Below are 22,305 nucleotides of genomic sequence, written 5' to 3' on the forward strand. Positions count from 1 at the left end.
TACTCACAGGCACTGGAATGGCTTGGCCATACGGTGCGGTAGATGGGCAGTGGAAGACTGGACTACAAACCGGGTGCTCTTCCAGGGCATGGCCATATGGAAATCACTGTGGAAATCTGAAGGGTGGTGCATTCAAACAGGCCATGTCAATGCCCATCAGAAGAACCCTCTTCCAGCATCAGAAGATGTTTACAAATGGTGAGCAGACACCCAGGTGTGCCACTTGAGGTAGCCACTGGGTGAATCAAGTGAGTGGACTGAAACAATGCAAGAGGGGTTGACTCTAGACATATTCCTTTTGCATCTGTGGAGGCACAAAATGCCAACAGGAACTGTTGTCTGCCAACAAGAGAGATTTAGGGACTGCAGATGGCTATGGGAGGGTTGCTCGGCAGGGAGTCGTTGTGCACAGCGGCAAGTCCGACTGATGCCTGGAGCACTGGGGACTACAAGTGGGTCCTGACAGAAATGGACACTGACTCTGGGCTGAGCTTTGCTTACCCGGTGGTAGAGGCAAAGGTTCAGAGTACTATGGAAGAACCGGAGTAGAAGGTATTGCACTGAGCTGGACCACTGAGTCACATTTCTTCAGACCAAGGAACACACTCTACAGCCCATCATGCCCAACAGTGGGCAGAGAAAAACAGTAGCCCTCTTTGTCCACAGGGAGATATGCATTGAGATCCCCAATGTTTACCTGAAACTGCAGGTGGTACCAAACCCTAAGTACACTATATTCTTTCCTATACATACATACCGACGATAATGTATAATTTATAAATTAAGCACAATAAGAGAAGAACTAATAAAACAAAAAACAATTGTAACAATATACTACAATAAAAGTTATGGGAATGTCATCTCTCTCCCTCTCTCAAAATATCTCATTGTGCTGTGCTCACCCTTCTTGTGATGAGATCAAGTGAGGAGAACGATGTAGGCACTGGGATATGGTGTTTGGCGACTACTGACCATCTGACAAAAGGTCAGAAGGAGGAACACCTGTTTCTGGGCCATGGCTGACACCAGTATCTAAAACGGTGGAAACGAACACCACAGATAAAGAGGGACTCCTTCCTGTATCTTCCTCAGGGTAGTACTTTGGTAAAGGATTAGAACAGGCAATCGAACACTGGTTATCTAAATGGGGGTGGATGGTGGGGGGAGAGAGTCAAAAAAGGCGCGTTTACATGCCTTCACGAGTGTGTGCTCACGTTTTCAGGTTATGTATATGATAATGTGATAAGTTATTACACACTGGCATTGTTGAAAAGATAATTCTGCTATTGATAAACAAATGCTTTGGGAAATTGATTAATAGCTTATCTTTACCCCACATTGACTCTTCTAAATGTTGCTGTATCTTTTATGCTCAGTCAGGTATGTACCTTGCTGTAAAAGATCCCATGTTGAAAGACCAGGGGATGACTTGTGATATAATAAAGAATGTATTTGGGGGACGCCTGGGTGGCTCAGTTGGTTGGGCAGCTGCCTTCGGCTCGGGTCATGATCCCAGCGTCCTGGGATCGAGTCCCACATCGGGCTCCTTGCTCCGCAGGGAGCCTGCTTCTCCCTCTGACTCTGCCTTCCACTCTGCCTGTGCTCGCTCTCACTCTCTCTTACAAATAAATAAATAAAATCTTTAAAAAAAAAAAAAAAAAAAAAGAATGTATTTGGTCTGAGGTGAAGTGTGTAGGGGGTGGCTGGTACAGAACTTTCAAAACCCTTTGAATTTCCTTAATGATAGGAGTATCTTTGTTATGCTAATGAGGAAATGTGTGGTGTGGTGTGGTGTGGTGTGGTGTGGTGTGGTGTGGTGTGAGTGAGCTTCAGCATGACTGGCCTGCAGAAAAACCACATGGTTAGAGGGCTAAAACCTTCAGTCACCTGGCCTCCAAGGAGACAAAGAGTTCAATCACATGGCCAGTGATTTAATCAATTATATGCCTATGTAATAAAACCCTGATAAAAAATTCAGGACAGCAAGGCCTTTGAGAGCTTCCTGGTTGGTGAGCACATCAATGTACGGGGAGGATGACAGGCCTGGATCACATGAAGAGAGGGCATGGAAGCCCTATGCTGCCCTGCTGTCCCCCCAGATCTCTCCTTTCTCTTGGACCTTGCTCTATGCATCTCTTTTACTTGGCTGCTCCTGGGTTGTGTCTTTTATAATAAAACTGTAGTTGAATGTAAAGCATTTTAGTGAGTTCAGTGAGTCATTATAGTGAACTATCAAACCTAAAGTGGGTATGGTAGGAATCCTCAAATTTGCAGCCAAGTCAGAAGTGTGGCTATCCAGGGGACCCTGCATATGGCTGGCAACTAAAATACGAGCAGTCTGGTTGGAGATCCTGTCCTCTAGTTTGTGGGACCTGACACTAACTCTGGGTAATGTCAGAATTGAATTGTAGAACACCTTGTTGGTATCAGAATGGTTAGAATACAGACATATTTCATATTTTTTAACTTTTTAAATTATAGTAAAATAAATATAAAATTTACCCTTTTAACCATTTTTCTTTTTAAACTCTTTATTGGAATATAACAATATAAAACATATAAATAAATACAACTTATAAGAAAACTGCTCAATCATATCTCACAAATTGAACTCACTCTTACACCCAGCAGCTGGATGAAGAACAGAACATTGCAACATTCCAGTAAAGAAAAGAAATATGCTGGGGCACCTGGGTGGCTCAGTGGGTTAAAGCCTCTGCCTTCAGCTCAGGTCATGATCCCAGGGTCTTGGGATCTAGCCCTGCATCGGGCTCTCTGCTCAGCAGGGAGCCTGCTTCCTCCTTCTCGCTCTCTGCCTGTTTCTCAGCCTACTTGTAATCTCTGCCTGTCAAATAAATAAATAAAATCTTTAAAAAAAAAAAAAAGAAAATACGCTGAAAAATATTTTCATAAAAGAAATCTAAATATATTCATTAAAATGGGGGTGAGAGAGGTAATCACTTTCTTTTTCTTTCTTTTTAAGATTTTTATTTATTTATTTGACAGAGACAGAGAGAGGGCACAAGCAGGGAAAGGGAGAGAAGCAGGCTCCCCACCAAGCGAAGAGCCTGATGCGGGACTCGATCCTAGGACCCCAGGATCATGACCTGAGCCGAAGGCAGCCGCTCAACCAACTGAGCCACCCAGGCGTCCCAAGGTAATCACGTTCTAATGCATATGCATATATCCAGTCTATAATCTACCTTTCCAAAATTTACTTCATGGAGGACCTTTTCTAAAGAGTTTTCATGTTAGTGATCAAAAGCTTTTGTGGCAATAATTTTAGGACATACTGAATTAAGGTAGACAAAAAGGTTTATCATTTAAGATTTTCACAAATTCAGACTCCAGGACCTAGTGCCTGAACATTCTCAAGTCAGAAAAGGAATGAGGAAAAATTTTTTGCCTATTTTAGATATATTTCTAAAATAATGGTAAGAACAAAATTTACCATTTTAATCATTTTTAAGTGTATGATTCAGTGGCATTAAGTATATCCATGGTGCTGTGCAACCATCATTACCATTTCTAGACCTCATTCATCCCAAACTGGAATTCTGTACTCATTAAACAATAACACCGCATTTCCACCTCCCCCAGAGACTGGCAACCACTATTTCTTCTGTCTCAATGAACTTCCCTACTGTAGGCACCTCATGTAAGTGGGGTCATATTTGGTTTATTTCACTTCGCACAGTATTTTCAAGGTTCATCCATGTTGTAGCATGTGTCAGAATTCCCTTCCTTTTAAAGGCTGAATAGTATTCCACTGTATGTCTCTACCACATTTTGTTTATCTATTCATCTGGTGATAGACATCTTTTTTCTCCATGTTTTTGCTACTGTGAATTATCCTGCTATGAACACTGATGTACAAATATACATACATTTTCATAAATCCATCCTCATGTATTTTTCTTGTATAAATTAACTTTTGGAACATCTTATAATTTAGAGGTTGAATAAAAATTAATGATAATGTACATTTTTAAGAGTCCAATGTTTTATTATCAGAATTAATATTTGTTCATGCTGAAGATTCAGGGATAAAATAATAGACAAAAAACTGGAATGTAAGTAACACTACATAAACACATAAGAATATTTTGCTAATTATTGGACTAAAATATATAAAAGATGAAATTATGTCAATTACTTTGTGATTAGTCTTTTTGAATGTACTTTTAGTATTGCATAGCAAGTGCTTATACTTAAAGATACTGCCTTTATTTTAGCACTGAAAATATGATAATCCTTGATTAATCAGAATTAGTTTCAAAAGGTAAAACTTCTTCGAGGTAAGCAAGAAATTTAGTGCCTTAGACCTATATTCTTGCCGGACTGGCTGCTGGATGATCGCTCTCGTTCTTTAGTAATTTCCATCTCAATTTTGGCTCTGACTTTCTCCCAATCTATTTGGAGCTGCAAAAGAAGAAAAGAAGAAACATACTGATATAGTATAACATATTTTTGCTTAATTCAAGGTAACCAAGAGCAAACAAAAATAAAATAGCTTCTAAATCACTAGCAAAAAAAGAGAGCATGAAAGACAAGTCATAAAATGCTAAAAAAATACCTTTAAGAATAAGATCAAAGAGAACAATTACTACAACAAAAGGCAAAGATACTTATTATGATTGAAAAGACCAAAATCTAGCTGTAGCTATTTATAGAAGGTATATCTACAGAGTCCCCTGGAGTCTTAGGATTCAGCACTGGTGCCTCAGGGACAAGAGGAGGTGAAAAAGGAGAAAAATGGACAGGGTCCTCGCCATGAAGCCATGGGTTAGCACTTCACCTCTTAAATACTGAGGTTTCCATTAGAAGCCTAGCTATAAGGAAGGATAGAGGAGCACTTGCTTCTCCTGAGCATACTCTGAAAATGTGGCTGCTTGGCAACAACTTTTTAAGTAATATAGACATGGTGAAGGTTTAGACAATGGCAAAAAAGATATTAAAGGAAGCACAGTGGGTAAGCAAGGCTGGGGACACAAAAACAATCACAAGTGTTACCATTCTTGTTTCCTTTTTTTTTTTTTTCTTAAGAACTCGAGGCCCAACCTGGAGCTCAAACTCACAAATGGGAGATCCAGAGTCAGCCAGGCACCCCTGTTCTTCCCTTTGATCCATGATGCAGTACCCTCTGCCCTACCTTTCCCCTAAGCTCATTACACTGGATGTTAGCAATGGACTCCGCTCTGAGTTCTATGAACAATTTATTTAGGAAAAAGCATTCTATTGTTTATAAAAGTTTGGAGATCACTGCTTTAGGAATGTGTATTCTCTCAGGAAAGACACAGAAAAATTGGGGCCTAGATTAAACTAACTGATTTACAATGAAATAAACCCAAACTTTGAGACTGAGCCGAAAGTGAATAGGTTTTTCACCTGCACATAGCAGAGTTGTGTGAAATAAATAGCATTAAACCAGACTGAAGTACTACATGCTGCCTGAGTGGATTTCTTTCAAGTACCTGGGAGATTAATTTAACCTTATCAGGACCCCATGCCTTTTTTTTTTTTTTTTTTTTGTAAAGCTTTATATGAGAGAGGGAGGATGGGAGAGAGAGAGCACGTACACGGGGGGGGGGGGGGCAAAGGGAGAGAGAAAGAGAGAGACAATCTCAAGCAGACTCTGCTGAGCATGGAGCCAGAAGCAGTCCCGTCCTACAACTCTGAGATCATGACATGAGCAGAAATCAAGAGTCAGAGCTTAAATGAGCCTCCCAGGTACCCCCACACCTCTTTTATTTTGTGCTGGAAGTTGATGGAACTAAGTATGTGGTTCTTTTTTATTCTAATATCCTTCAACTAAATTTCTGTAATTTGTGGATATTTGGGTCAATTTTTTTAAGAAGATAATTCCATATACTTTTCTACAATATATAAAGTAGATGAGTTAAAAGAATCCTGCTTACTCATAGAAGATGAATGTCTGTGGTAAAACGCAAGTGAAAGCTCAATGAAAGGTAGAACAAATGTTAAATTATTTGAAAGACTGATTTTTCAATCAGGTCAGAGCTTATATTTTTAAACGGCAAAACACTCATTTCTAAGTCTAACAAAACATTCGCAAAAAGAAAGACAAAACTTGATTAATGTCTTGGCCTTCTTCCAGCCTTGAATTGACTTACACTCGTTTCTCAAATCCATCACAATAAAACCATACATTAACCGTGCACTATACAACTGTCGCTCTGTTGCACCAGAAGTCCATCAAGCAAATTGATGATATCTGTATTAGTCACTTGTCATAGTACAGATGAGGGTGTCAGTTGATAGCTATCCTACTGAAAATAAATGTTTCATTTTCACTCTGGCATTAATCCAGTTTTAGAATTGTGTTCTACAGATAATTTAGTTCTTAGAGTATTTTTACTAGTGGGTATTAGATAAGGATGTACTCATGACAACTTTCAAGTGACTGACTTCTAAACGAAGATACATCTTTTTATACTATAGGGAGGGTCAGTACTATTTGGCACTTCTTATTCTAGTCCCTGGTAAATTATTCTTATTCACATGGAAGTGTTTCAAAATCATACCAAATGGCTTTCCATCCACTCTCTTACTCTCTGCTGAAAATCAGCTTCCTCTTTACAGAGAATACAGCGGCCATCAGACATGAATTCACTTAATTTCCTTCTTCACACAAACTTATCTACATCTGTATCCATCTCTAGCTCTTTCAACTTCTGTCTTAGGCTAACCTCTTCACATATGTCCCCAATCCCATCTTCTTCCACTTCCCCAGAAGGGACATCTGCCTTCAGTTATCACTTACATATTCAATTTCCTTCTCTTTACTGGCTGCTCCTTACATCCTTCCCCCTCAATACTGTCTCCCTGCAAACCACCACTCTCATACTTCTCATTCCTGACTCTCATTTTCTCCCCAGAACACTGTAATGTGGCCATGTTCCTACTATACTTCATAAACTTTTCACTAATGCCACGATTAAGTATTTTTATTCTCATCCTATATATGATTCAACTACGCAGTCAAAAAATATTTGGTGCTTACTATATGCCAAAGATTGTTCTAGGTGCAATGATTCAGCAGTGAACCAAAAGATAAAAATCAGTCTTCATAGAAAGAATAGCAAAGGTAACAATGGAGTCTATAAAAATATACAAAATGTGAGAAGTGGTAAGAGTTTTGAAAACAGGGAAGGGAAACAGTGTGTGGCACCAGGTGTGGCGTTGGGGGGAATGGGTGTTATGTTTCAAACAGAATGGTAAGAACAGGCCTCCCTGAGAAGCTGATTTGAAGACCTACAAGAGATGAATGAGTCCATGCTTGTATCTGGGGAAGAGCATGATGACAAAAGGAAGAAAACGGCCCTAGTGTAGAAACATTCCCTGGACCTTGTTGACCACAGCGCTTTGAAAAATCTCTCAGACTTTATATCACTTGCTCCTGGTTTGCGCTGTCCTTTCTAAATGTTTTTTCCAGTTTTCTAAATGTTCTTTTCCCCTCCTGTATCTTTTCCCTAGACAAACTCCGAACTGTTAGTATTCATCAGGGTTCCAACCACAACCTTTTTATACTTTCCCTAGGAGATCACATCAACTCACATAGCTTCTACTATGCCTACATGGTCATGACCATAAATCTATTTATCACGTCCTGATTGCTCCTTTGTCAATATCTTCAGTATTCACAATTATATTTCCAATTGCCCATTATGTATCTCCGCCTGGATACCCTACTGGGACTTCAAACAAAAAATGTGTATTTTCATGTATTCAAACTCAAAAGGTCTAAAACATGTATATTTTCATGTTCCTTATCTAGATTAATGGCATCTCTCCACCAGTCACCCATATTAGAAATGTTGAAGTTGCTCTCAAATGTCTTGCTGGCCAACTTAACCACCTCTCCTCCCACCCCGAGCCACAGTGTTCTCTTGATTTTACAACCGATTTTTAAAAATTTTTTTTTACATTAATCTTACCCTTTCCATCTTCTGGTGGAACTATTATAGTAATCTCCTACCTGGTCAGCGTCTGCCATGTTTACTTTTATATTCAAAGTAGCAAGGGGAGTACATTGTCTGCCCAAAGTGCTCAATAAATATTGAATAAAGAAAAGGTAACTACCTAGCAGATGAGCTATCACCTAACAATTTCTCTTGGGTTTTGTGTCTCAGGACCTCATAAAGTTTTAAGGCTTTAAAGCCTGCAAAAGAGCTTAGAAAGTAGCTATGCCTAAAGTGGTGTGTCTGAACTTCTCAATCTTTTTCAAAATTCTATACCTTCTGAAATTCTGCCCCCAAGCTATTGGTTTGTTTATATTTCCACTGTTTTCTTTCTCCTGGAATAATGTTTTAAACATTTCCTGGTTTTTCTGCTTTTCTTCTTGTACAGAATATATTCGGTAGAGTAAATTTTATTTGCCAGAATTGCAGATTATTTTACAAATATTTATTGAACACTATTGTAGACCAGGGATAATGACTCTAGTTAGGGTTCTTAGAAGACAGTCCATTTTGTATGAATCCCAGGTTTCCATATTTTAAACAAGAAATGTCCAAATAACATTTCAGAGCTCGTAAGTACAATTGTATATGAAACTTTTCACATATAAGGTTTCACACTATGCACTGCGAGCCCACAAGAATTCACCACATATCCAGAATTTCTCAGTTTTTAAAAAAGATTTATTTCTTTTGGGTGTGCGTGTGTGTGTGTGTGTGAGAGAGAGAGAGAGAGAGAGAGAGAGAGAAAGTGAGAATGGGTAGGGCGAGAGGGAGAGAAAGAACATCCAGCAAGCTCCACGTTCAGCACAGAGCCCATTGTAGGGCTGGATCTTATGACCCTGAGATCAGGACCTGAGCTGAGAGAAAGTCAGATGCTCAACTGACTGAGCCACCCAGGCTCCCCTAATTTCTCAGTTTTTAATGATCTCTTTGTATTTAACTCATAGTTCTCAAGTTTATATAATCAAAATTTTGGCTTAGATAAACAGTGGGAATTTTTAAGTAAAAAGTAATTTTCATCTTAAAATACTGCTTTGTAATTTCTAGTTAGCTTCCAAATTACATTAATGAAGAAAAAAAAGGAGGATATTAGAACACAGGACCATGGGGAGTCAAGGTAACCTATATAGTTTCAGGGTTTAAAAAAAAAACCCTCAAAATACCACAAAGTCATGTTGTTCTAGTTACCCCATTTGAAGATTTCTGCCACTCTTGTGATTGAAGTTATTACATTTTGGTAACAGCTGCATACATAGATAATAAGAAAAAAGGTAACAATGTTAAATTTTTGTTATCTAAAATATTTTGATTATAATAATGCAATATTTATAAATTATGATAATTAAAAATTTGAAGGTAAGTATTATATTTTCTACATCCTCTAAAGCACCTAATGTGAAAATACCAAAAAAAAAAAAATATTGATGGCAAGGATGATGAAGAAACAGAGTAGTATGAATCTGTTTAAAAATTAGGCAATCAAGTGAATTTAATGTGAATGCTGTTTCTTTAAAAAAACTTTTAAAGGATTTTATTTATTTATTTGATAGAAAAAGAGATCATAAGAGAAGCCAGCAGAGAGAGGGGGGAAGCAGGATCCCTGCTGAGCAGAGATCCCGATGCAGGGCTCGATCCCAGGACCCTGAGACCATGACCTAAGCCGAAGGCAGAGGCTTAACCCACTGAGCCACCCAGGTGCCCCAAGTGCTCAGTTTTAACATCTCATCATTTTTTCAAAACTATGACAAAAAGATCAAGTGATCGGTGATTCTCTGGTCTGCTTAGCCCTGTAGTGGTAGTGGCGGCTGTTATATTCTGTGAATTAAGAGTGTCGTCCTCAGGGATCCCAGGGGCCCTGAATTTGTCCCAATAGTATAGTAAGTTCTCAGAGCCCAAACTCTTAGAGGATTCATTTTCAGTACTGAAGTTCTGAATGAAACAAAAAGTCTGTGGAACATCTGTAAAATACACCCCTTTCTGGGTACCTGGGAGGCTCAGTCTGTTAAACGTCTGCCTTTGGCTAAGGTCAGGATCTGGGAGTCCTGGAATTGAGCCCTGCATCCAATCGTTTGGCTCCCTGCTCAGCCCACAAGTGTCTCTCAAATAAACAAACAAACAAAAAAATACACTCCTTCCTACCAAGAAATAGACAACTCATGTCTATCCCAGATCCAGATGAAACTGCATTGAAGAAACTCTAAGGATGGTCCCAAAGTCTTTACTACCTTGTGAACTGTTCTGAAGTGCAAAAATGTAGATCACAACACTCAGTGTGCTAAATATGGTGTGAGATAACAGAAAATATATATATTGGTTTCGGCTCCCAGTTCCAGGCAGAGAACTCCTGAAACTCTTAATTTCCTAAGTGATAAGAACACTAGGAGCATCTTTTGTTCTAATATTTGGTCTTTGACCTTGGTTACTGACACAGGGCTCCTGCAACCTTTGCAATTTCCCGAGTTAAAGGAGCATTTTTTTTTCTTTTTTAAAAAGATTTTACTTACTTATTTGACAGAGAGAGGGATCACAAGTAGGCAGAGAGGCAGGCAGAGAGGGAGAAGCAGGCTCCCCACTGAGCAGAGAACCCAATGGGGGGCTCAATCCCAGGACCCTGAGATCATGACCTGAACTGAAGACAGAGGCTTTAACCCACTGAGCCACTCAGGCGCCCCAAGGAGCATTTTTTTCTTTTAAAGAGACAACTCCAGGGTGACTGGTGGCTCAGTCAGTTAAGTGCTGTCTTCAGCTTGGGTCATGATCCTGGGATCCTGGGATGGAGCCCCCCATTGGGGTCCCTGATCCTTGGGACTCTGCTTCTCCCACTGCCCCCCCCCCCCGCTTGTGCTCTCTCTCTCTCTCCCTCAAATAAATGAATAAAATTTTAAAAAAAGAAAAAAAAAGGAGAGAGAGACAACTCCAGATTGAGTTCTTGGATGGCTCCTGCATGGGGGCTGGTCACCAAAAAGACCAAGCCATGATTAGAAGCTAGGAATTTTCAATCCTGATCCCCATCCTCTTGAGCAAGGAGAAGTGCTGAAAATGGAGTTAATGATATATCACATCTATGGGATGAAGCTGCCATAAAATTCCAAAGTACAGGGTTCAAAGGGCTTCTGGTTTGGTGAACACATCCACACTGGGAGGACGACACACCCCACTTTGAAGAGAGGAGCTTCTGAAGTTAGGGCCTTCCCAAACCTTACCCTGACTATCTTTCCATCTGGTTGTCATCCATAGCCTTTATCATATCCTTTAATAAACTTCTATTTTATTTTATTGTTTTTTAAGATTTTTTATTTATTGATTTGACAGAGAGAGACACAGCAGGAGAAGGAAAACAGGCAGGGGGACTGGGAGAGAGAGAAGCCATGCCAAGCAGGGACCCCCACGTGGGGCTTGATCTCAGGACCCTGAGATTAGGACCTGAGCCAAACGCAGATGCTTAACGAATGAACCACCCAGGTGCCCTTAAACTTGTGTTTTAAGTAAACGTAAGTAAATGTTTCCCTTAGTTCTGTGAGCACATTAATCAAACAAAAGAGACATGGAACCTCTGAATTATAGGCTGTGAGCTGGAAGTGCAGCTAAAAACCTGGACTTGTGACTGGCATGTGAAACCTAAAGCAGGGGTTACTGGAACCTCTGACCTATAACTAGTTAGTCTTAGAAGCACAGGTGATAACCTGGGCTTGCAACCAGCATCTGATGGGGGTGGGGTACAATCCTGTGGGACTGAGCCCTTTACCTGTGGAATCTGATACTATCTCCAGGTAGACAGTGTCAGAGTTGAGTTAAATTATAGATAGGACACCCAGCTGGTGTTGGAGAATTGTTTGTTGGCATGGGGGACAAAGCCACACATGAGGTGACCAGAAATGAAGTGTTCTTTGTGAATGAATAGTAAAGGAGACTCACATGTCAAAGACCCATAGTAGGAAAGAACTGTGCTTTAATCTATACAAGAGGAGAAAGATGGAGTTTCTCAAGTCATATAGCAAATGGATGATGTTGGCTTTAGTGGACATCATAGGTACCTTCTCCCTACCTTCTTTGCTCTTCCCAGGATCCATCTAATTTACCCTGCCCTTTAGGACAGGTCAGAACATTCCATTTTATTCTGTCTCCAAGAAGCAGCACTCCCACATCATCTACAAGCTCCACAAAAACAGAAGTCCTATCTGACTCAGCATCCAGCATAGTACCTGGCCAGAGTGAACACTCATACAGACTTTTTGAATAAATGAATGAATAAAAGGCTACGAAAATCAACCTGTTCACAGAGCTGGGAGCAAGGCTGCCCCAGTCTTGGGATGACAAGGCTCCTGGGTCTGCATGGCTAGAGGTGAACCGTTTATTCTGTAGACTGAGCCTAGATGGATCTAAGCCAGTGGCGAACAACAGTCCTGCTCTAGGTACCTAGGCAAACTGCTCCACCTCTCCTTGTCGGCTGATATATACTGGAATGACTTTCTTCTAATTATAGTGATGAAACCTCAGATTCTGGCAGGGATTCGAAAGGCAAAAGTTTAGCCTTCTTTAGTTCTAGGCAGTGAGGTCTCCCTGGGCTAGGCCCTTCTCCAGGTGCGAACCAGCTCCCTAAAATTTTGCAAAGTGACAAAGTATCCATTATCTGGCCAATGCCCTGTGTGTTTATGTATTTCCCCTGGAGCAGAGAGGCAGCTAGTAGAAGACAAAATTCAGGAGTCAGAAACCTTTTTCCCAGCCATTTATATTGTTTATATAAAAATATCAATTAGCACCCAACTTTAACACAAATTAAATAAAATGAAAACAGACTTGAGTTAATCAAAACATCGCTTTACAGCGCACCTAGGTGGCTCAGTTGGTTAAGCACCTGCCTTCCTGGAGTCCCAGGATCAAGCCCAGTAGCTGGCTTCCTCTCCCTCTGCCCCTCCCCCTACTTGTGCTCTGTCTCTCTCACTCTCTCTCAAATAAATAAATAAAATCTTGAAAAACAAAACAAAACATATGGCTTTAAGATTCCGGAAAAAATCAGTACTATAATTACAGAGTTAAAATAAGACTATAATATCATAAGGCAAAAGTTATTTTTTAGAGATTTGGTATGAATGATTCCAATTTTGTCTTATTAAGATAAATAGTATATATACTTATAAAGCATTTACATTATCATAAAATACTGTATAATACTTACACCTTCTGCATACTGCAAATATCGTTTATTAGTTTCCTGTTTACCAAATGTCTCCAAAAACTTTTGACGGTAAGCAAGAACTGTATCAACATGTGTTTTGTATTTTACAGCCAATTCAAGTGCCCTATAATGAGAAACAAAAAAGATTACCAGCATTGCCTGTATTAGCATCAATACACAGCAGAGTTTTGGGATAAGACAGTGGGACAAATGGTCTATGTTGGTCCCTCCCCACTCATTCCTCAATATGGAACACACCATTCCCTACCTCACTCATCTTGCAAATCCCTACTTATACTTCAATTTCCTACTTACACTACTTATACTTCCAGGTTCAGATCAAACATGATCTCTTCTCCCTGATCAACTTCCTTTGCAGAAATAAATGACCATTTTCTTATCTGTGTTCCATAACATTTTATGCATACTATTATTTCTACAGCACTACTTACAGTATATTATTATTATTTATGAGTCTGTCTCTTCCATAACCTATATATTTATTGAAGGGAAATCTGAGTTTTATTTCTCTTTGGTGAGTACTCCAGAGTATATGTATGATCAATGTTCATTGAAAAATTCATTGAAATCATAATAAAATTCACATGAATAGACTTCCCCCCCAATGTAAGTGGTTTAACTATCTTAACCATTTTTTAAGTCTATAATTTATTGTTCTAGAATTTATCTAAAGTCTAGAATTCATTCTGCTTAATATTCAATTAAATACTGATATCCTTTATGTTATAACACAGCAAATTTAAAATATAAAACTAAAATTTGTGGATAATAAAAATCTGACAAATGCCTTTTGCCATTTGGTTCTTAGAAAAAGTTAATAGCCATTTAAAATTTATAATCCAATTAATATGTATCAATACTATATTGTTCACTGTAATCTTGTTGTGTGTGTTTTTTTAAAAGATTTTATTTATTAGAGAGAGAGCAAGTGAGTGAGAGCATGAAAGGGAGGAGGGTCAGAGGGAAAAGCAGACTCCCGTGGAGCAGGGAGCCTGATGTAGGGCTCAATCCTGGGGTTCCAGGATCATGACCTGAGCTGAAGGCCAATCTCAACAGACTGAGCCACCCAGGTAACCTATAATCTTGTTTCTAAGTATGATGTTAAAGCACATTCTTTTTCAAGTTCCCTTGTCTCCTAATATGACATATTACTTCTGAATAGGCCAGTCATGATTTATTTATCAGACGCAAATATTATAAATCTGTTCTTTTAGACAACAGTAACTACTGACTAGATTTTTTTGCAACATGTGACCCTCCAGTAGGAAAATGTGTTTCATTTTTAGCATGCTTTGATTTGGCCTAAATATTCACTTTAAAAAGTATTTTAGATATGCCCTGTGCATTAATTGACAGTTGGTAGACAATTGAAAGAAATATTAAAGATAATATAAAAATTAAGAATATAAGTCATGTGTAATACAAATGATAATGCCAATATTCAACACAATGATTTCTTAAAAAATATATTTACATAAACCATATGGCTGACTCCAAGGATCAGTATTTGCTACCCATCACAAACTCCTCACAAAGTTCCTTCCTTCCTCTGTGACTTTAAGTCTTTCAGAGAAAAAGAGAATACACAGAAAAGAATGTAGAAGTACTGCAACATTGAAGAACGGAAGTGAAATGAAAGAAGGCAAAACCAATTCACAAAGTATCAAAAAATGAGCAGCAGAAATAAAGATGTTTAATCCTAATCCTGTCCCCTATCACCCTCTATATATCCCTAAGGCTCTGTCTCCAGTGTGGATGTGTGAGTGGAGACTCTGGCGAACCAGCCCTTTGGCACCTGAAATATGCCATTTCCTGCTCCTTTTTTTATGACTGAGCACAACTGGGGAAGGAATTTTTGTTGTGCCAAACCAGAAGTATTCCAAGTGGGGAATATGTAAGCATCTATTCTGGGTTGGGGCTTTTCAGAAAGAAAATTATCTCCAAAGAGGTAATTTGTTATGGAACATCAGTACATTTAATTATGCAGAAAAGAGTATGAGGTCTAATACTGCATTTAGATACTAGATGTTAAGTATTATCTATATGATAGTCATTATTATAAAATATGTATTATCTGATTGAAGAGCAATAGCTAATGGTAAGCATTCAAATTATATGTGCTATTTTAAATGTTCTCTAAAAGCATACACTGGGTAAAAAAATGTTTCTTTATCACACAGAGGAGGGAATTCACTCCAAATTATATAAGGGTTATGGGAACAGCCTGTCTCTAGTTTTAAAATGGTTATTTGGCAACCAAACAAATGTGACATTAGATTATGGTGCTGGAATAAATCCATGTATCCTCTCTGATTTTAAATAGAAGGAAGTTATATAAAAAGATTTTATAACTTCAAAATATGATCTTTTATATAACTTGAATGAAGCAAAATCACTTTATATAACTGGTAGAAGTAGAAAAATTATTTTTTTACTAATACTTATATAAAATTTCTACCTCTCTTAACTTCAATTTTTGAGAACAGACTACCACCAGATGTCCAAAGTGAACATCAAATAGATGACTTGCTTACCTACAACTCTTTAAGGGTATAACCTATTAGGTTGCAGGTAATTTTATTTTTCCCCTTTTTTTTTTTAAGATTTTATTTATCCTTTTGAGACAGAGAGATACAGAAAGTGAGAGAGCCTGAGCAGGGGGAGAGGCAGAGGAAAAGGGAGATGCAGAGTTCCCGCTGAGCTGGGAGCCTGATGTGGGGCTTGATCCCAGGACCCCAGGATCATGACCTGAGCCAAAGGCAGATGCTTAACCATCTGAGCCACCCTGGTTGCAGGTAATTTTCAAATTCAAATAGGAATGACAGAAATACAAACCAGCAGGACTGTACTTCTCAAATGGAATAACATATATTAACAAAATGAAATCTGTTCCCTTCTAAAGGACTTAAATAAATATAGAAATTCAGGGATCGGAAAAGCAATGTAATATATTTTTCATCCAATACTTAAATTCTATCCTTCTAGAATTCTAATTAATTAATGGATCTGGGTAATGATCATTAATTAATTCATTCCAATTAATGGATCTGGGTAATGATCAACAGAAAAACACAGGCAACCAGTCACTGTGAAAATATATTGAATACCACCTCTGACTAAGCCTTCCAAAAGGAAAAAAAAAGTTAAACTTGAATCTAATCAAGTTTCTAGATTCAACACCAATATGGCTAATTCAAGGGGCAGAGGAACATGTCAAATGTCACCACAAAGATGTAATTAACAGAATCCAGACTATGGGAAAACTCTATTGGCCCAGTTTCTGCAGTGGGAAAATTACAAGAAAACACAAGAAAGAGGAAAACCTATTAAGATGAAAAGAAACTTGAGAACACATCAATCAATCATAAGGTATGGACCTTTTCTGGATCCTGAACAAAAGAAACCATAAAACAAATCAAAACATTCACGAGACAATCAAAGAAATAACAACACTGAATAGAATTATTGTTAATTCTTTAAAATGTGACCATGGTACTGTGGCTAGATTTTTTAAAAAACCTTGAGATACATACTGAAATATTATAGATAAAGTGATCTGATTACTGGGATCTGCTTTTAAAAAAATAGTAGGGTAGAGGTTGAGATAAGATGATGAAAGACATTTCAAACCTGGAAAAATCAGCATGCCAATTTTATAATGTAATTTCAGGTGTATATAAGCCCTATAGCTTTCTTTCTTTTTCTTTTTTTTTTTTTTTTTTTACCAAGAGACATATCTGTGAGAATGACCTAATATGTCAGAGAGAAGAAGCATGCCACTTTGTTTAGAAAGCAATCTGTGTTGAAGCCTAATGCAGAGAAGGCTACTACTGTGCACTCCTCATTTCAAATCCTACTGTCTTTCTTCCTTAGCATCACAAATCTCTTCTCATGGCTGTACCTCTCCCTGCCAGTATGACTGCTTCATCCCAGTTTTTCAGCAGATTTCTCCTCTTTCGCCCATCCCATAAACGTAGTTGATCTTCTTACTCTACACATTTCCCAAGTAATTGCATCCATTCTTCTGCCTTTAAGCGCTATCCATTTGCTGATGACTCCTAAATCTACATCCCCAGTTCAAATCTATCTTCTGAGCATCCGCGGCCCGGAAACGGGCGATGGCGCATAACATGCTGTTCCCCCTGTACCAGCTGGGTAACCCCCAGCTCCGCGTCTTCCGAACAAACTTCTTCATTCGGCTGGTGCGGCCGGGCACGGCCCAGCCATAAGACACTATGCAGTTTCAGTTTCGGATCCCCATGGAGATCACCAGGGTGGACCTCCGGAATTACCTTGAGCGTATCTACAACATGCCTGTGGCCACCGTGCGGACAAGGGTGCAGCATGGTTCCAACAGGAAGAGGGACCACAGGAACGTCAGGGTGAAGAGACCAGACTACAAGATGGCCTATGTGCCGCTGGCCCATGGACAAACCTTCACGTTCCCCGACCTGTTTCCGGAGAAAAAGCAGAGCCCCGACGGCAGCCCCAGCGGCGACAACATCCAGGACAAACTCCTGGAGGAGCAGCAGCAGGGGCAGAGCCAGGATCCCCGGCGCAGCGGCGTGCCCGACTGGTTCGGCCTGTAACGGCCCCAGTAAAGTCCCACGTGTGGAGCCAAAAAAAAAAAAAGAGGGGTGCACATGGCCTGCGTGGACCCATCACAGTGCTCCCTGGGCGATTATCACATCTCTATCTCCTCACAAATACTTCAAATCCAACATGCCTAACACTGAATTCACTATATTCCCTTCCAAATCCACTAATAATACCACCATCTATCCAGTTACTGAAGTCAGAAATTCGGGAGACATCCTAGCCTCTCTTTTCTTCTTCACACTTCAACTTCTAATCAATCAAGTTTAGAGAAGGCATAAATCTTCAGTGGCAAACTCCTCACCAATAGAAATGTGAATAAATTCTTCTGTGATGTTAAGAAAACTATTGAGTACAGTGGAAAATGTAGTTTTCCAAGTGGTAGACAGAAGAATATATTAAGATCAGTTGGGTTTTAGAATTGATGAAAAACATTTTTATTACCTTTCCCAGTTATAGAGATTGATATTGATCTGGATTGCTTGATAAACAAGGCCAGCCTGAAGAAGTATCATTTCAGCCTCCTGTATATTCCCACTAAGCATTAATATGTGAGCCATTTTTGATTCTTTAGATGGAAGCTCTTTTATAGAATTAATGTACTGAACCTTATCAATCTAAAAAAAGAAAACAATATACAAAGTGGGTAGTGACAGCAATGTAACAAATTATGGTAAGAAAAACCACAAACATACAGATAAGTAAACATTATTTACTTCACCAATTGCTGCGTAGGCTATTTCTGCAGTGGTCATATCTCTGTTAGCAACTGCCATAGCAGCTAGGCAAGCCCACATGGTTTGCTCCTAAAGTGAAACAGGAGAACAATTATTTCAATGATGAGCAGAACTGCCTTAAAATAAGCAATGATTTAAAATACATTAAAGTTGCTTTTTAATGAAAAAATTAAACTTTGCTGAGCATGGCACTGAAAAAACTACTGATTTAATTAATGATGTGGAAATTACATGTGACTACTTTGTTGAAATACGTTAATAATACATAAAGAATTTCTTTTGAATAAAATTTCTGCAAATTTTCATTTCTAATTATCAAAGATTTATTTTTGAACTTCTGACATACTTTTAAGATAATTAAGGGTTATAAACCCTCCAGTCTTTTTAATGAGGTCAAAGAATTTAACTTACAAGGAACCAGAGAAATAGGTTCTCAGGTGATGCTATTATCGCAGATTGCCATCAACAACTCATTGTAAGGGAAAGCATCTAAAAGTCATTTTAAAAGTGTATTCTAAGGGCTGCTAAGCCATGTAAAATTAAAAAGTTCTGTGGTCAACTATACTTGATAAAACTGGATTCAACCAAGCTGGGAACTGCTGATCTAAAGTAGAGGTTCTTAACCTTAAGTGTACAAACCATCTGAGGAATTAAAAAATATGCCTAGGATTCATCCCAGATCGAATAAATTACAATCTCTGTGATGGTAAAACTTGGGAATCATTTAATCTATAGCTTCTTCCAAAATAAATCATACAGCAGTATCTATCCCCTTGTATTGCTTATGTTTTCACTCATTAAAAAGACCCATGATTTTTCCAGCCCTTAGCTGTTATCATTTCTTATTTTGCACAAAGACATATGTAAATATGCAATATATACATAATTAGGGATCTAAAATGTAAAGTACCTTAACAAAGCGACAAAGTCTTACAGCATCTTCCCATTTTGAACTGCTTACATATTCATGGAGAATAGCAGGATATGGTGATATGCTGATGTGAACCAGTGAGCCATCAGCTCTTCTTATAGTTACTTGATTTCCAACAAAACTCACAATATGGGGATTTTTACTAAATTCACTGTTGGAAAAAAGCAAAGTATAATTTATATTCTGAGCAAAATCTTTCATATACACTAAATTTGGGAAGTTTACCTTTGATACAGATATAAAGTCTCCAAATCTCCAAAATTCACCCACAAAAATGTTAACTCTAGGTAGGATGTATATATTTAAACAAACATTCGAATCTAATTTGCCATACTCTTGGAGCAAAATACAGTAGTTTAATTTGGCAAAAATTATTACATATTTGAGATACTGGCACAAAAATAAGACACTCAGATCAGTGGAACAGAGTAGAAAGCCCAGATATAGACCCGAAACTCTATGGTCAAATAATCTTTAACAAAGCAGAACAAAATATCCAGTGGAAAAAAGACAGTCTCTTCAATAAATGGTGCTTGGAAAATTAGACAGCTATGTATAGAAGAAGGAAACTCAACCATTCTCTTATACCATATACAAAGATAAACTCAAAGTGGATAAAAGACCTCAATGTGAGGAAAAATATATCAGAATGCTAGAGGAGAACATAGGCAGTAACCTCTTCGACATCGGCCACAGCAACTTCAAGACATTTCTCCAAAGGCAAAAGGAAACAAAAGCGAAAATGAACCTTTGGGACTTCATCAAGATCAAAAGCTTCTGCACAGCAAAGCAGTCAACAAAACAAAGAGGTAACCCATGGAATGGGAGAAGATATTTGCAAATGACACTACAGACAAAGGGCTGATATCCAAGATCAATACAGAACTCCTCAAACTCAACACTCAACAGATAATCATGTCAAAAAATGGGCAGAAGACATGAACAAACACTTCTCCAAAGAAGACATACAAATGACAAATAGACACATGAAAAAATGTTCATCATTATTAGCTATCAGGGAGATTCAAATCAAAAGCACATTGAGATACGACCTTACACCAGTTAGAATGGCCAAAATTAACAAGACAGTAAACAGCAAGTGTTGGAAAAAATGTGGAGAAAGGGAACCCTCTTACACTGTTGGTGGGAATGCAAGTTGGTGCAGCCACTTTGGAAAACAGTGTGGAAGTTTCTTAAAAAATCAAAAATAGAGCTACCCTATGATCCTGCAATTGCACTACTGGGTATTTACCCCAAAGATACAGAAGTAGAGAAAAGAAGGGCCATCTGTACCCCAATGTTCATAGCAGCAATGGTCATAGTTGCCAAACTGTGGAAAGAGCCAAGATGCCCTTCAACAGACGAATGGATAAAGAAGATATGGTCCATATATATAATGGAGTATTATGCCTCCATCAGAAAGGATGAATACCCAACTTTTGTATCAACATGGACAGGACTGGAGGAGATTACGCTGAGTGAAATAAGTCAAGGAGAGAGAGTCACTTACTTGTGGTTTCACTTACTTGTGGAGCATAAGGAATAACATGGAGGACGTTGGGAGATGGAGAGGAGAAGTGAGTTGGGGGAAATTGGAAGGGGAGACGAACCATGAGAGACTGTGGACTCTGAGAAACAAACTGAGGGTTTTGGAGGGAAGAGGGTAGGGAGTTGGGTGAGCCTGGTGGTGAGTATTAAGGAGGGCACATATTGCATGGAGCACTGGGTGTGGTGTATAAACAATGAATCTTGGAACACTGAAAAAATAAAATTAAATTTAAAAAATTAAAAAAAAAAGAAATGGCAATTTGCAAATGAGTTATGAGGGATTTTTAAGCAGTGCATCATGACTACTAATAGGGACAAAATAGCCAATGATTTATCTAGGGAGTTCTGGAATCTCTATCCCCAGAAGTGTTTTAATGTTAACCTGATAAACAGTAAAAGATTACTGTGAAATATCATTGAAAGTGGAGGTAGATTGGGGGAAAAAAATCTCAGGAATCCCTCTCAAGCTCATTAGTACATCATTTTCCCCTCATTTGTTGGTCACAGAAAATGATGAGTTTTAAAATCCTTCCTAATTTTCATTTTGTTTTATTTCTATCCTCATTTTCACAAATTGTAATGTGATGTAATATGATGTAATACTGGTGAAACACACAGAATTTGTTAAAAAAAAATTATTGCGTATTTGAGAGCTATGCTTAAAAGTATTTGAAATAAACTTTTCCCCCCTAAGTCTTAAGGTAAATTACACAAATGTTTAAAAATCTCGGCATTCACTTTTACACTTGATCTTAGCCAAAAGGCCGAGAAGCGATTGGCATTCACTTTTGAAAGTATAAACCAATAAAAAATTAAGGTGATTCCAAGGCTCTTAATAAAAAGAGATGAACTTCAAGAGACTAACTTCTCTTCATTAGTTTAAATACTTTTAAAATGATCCTCTCTGGTTTTGCTAAAGTTATGAACTGAATATTAAAATGAACTCAGAATAGATTTGAAAGTTAAGCTAAGGTTTGGAGCTAAGAAGCTTTGTATTCTTATTTTGTCAAGAGTGAGAGATCTTGTTATTTCTTAGAGAATTTAGGAATAGAATATACATGTATTTTCTGAAGCCTGTAAAATTAAAAAAAAAACCTCTTCAGTAGCCTTATATAGTTTTTCTATCTTTAATATTAATTTAAAAATTCAATTCTAGAAACACATACAGTCCTGTAAGTATGATAATAATTTGTAATTTATGATAATCTGAGAAAGAATAAAGGTTGACACATTTTTTATATCACTGAAAAATCTTAACAATGTTCATATTAAAACCACTAAAACACACTGAAAAAAACTGAGTTACATTAAACA

General features: G+C 38.2%; 1 protein-coding gene and 1 pseudogene across 6 annotated transcripts in view; one reads left to right on the forward strand and one right to left on the reverse strand.

The window, feature by feature from the left end:
- Positions 1 to 3,073: 3,073 nt before the first annotated feature.
- The window catches only part of IFT80 (intraflagellar transport 80), a 114,040-nt gene continuing 94,808 nt past the window's right edge, over positions 3,074 to 22,305 (reverse strand). For 3 of the 6 annotated variants that reach the window (XM_045088573.1, XM_045088571.1, XM_045088572.1), the window contains 5 exons: positions 19,423 to 19,594; positions 18,492 to 18,581; positions 18,220 to 18,392; positions 13,159 to 13,282; positions 3,074 to 4,422 (listed from right to left, as the gene is read on the reverse strand). In XM_045088573.1, the coding sequence (XP_044944508.1) occupies positions 4,312 to 4,422; positions 13,159 to 13,282; positions 18,220 to 18,392; positions 18,492 to 18,581; positions 19,423 to 19,594 (670 nt within the window). In that variant the 3' untranslated portion in view covers positions 3,074 to 4,311. The remainder of the gene's footprint in view (positions 4,423 to 13,158; positions 13,283 to 18,219; positions 18,393 to 18,491; positions 18,582 to 19,422; positions 19,595 to 22,305) is intronic. The other 3 variants (XM_004755656.3, XM_004755660.3, XR_006609130.1) reach the window with 2 other exon arrangements.
- On the forward strand, positions 17,244 to 18,146 carry LOC106006107 (annotated as a pseudogene).

The sequence above is a fragment of the Mustela putorius genome, unplaced genomic scaffold (genome assembly GCF_011764305.1).
Source record: "Mustela putorius furo isolate JIRA1106 unplaced genomic scaffold, ASM1176430v1.1 tig00003834_pilon_pilon_pilon, whole genome shotgun sequence".
Taxonomy (NCBI): domain Eukaryota; kingdom Metazoa; phylum Chordata; class Mammalia; order Carnivora; family Mustelidae; genus Mustela; species Mustela putorius.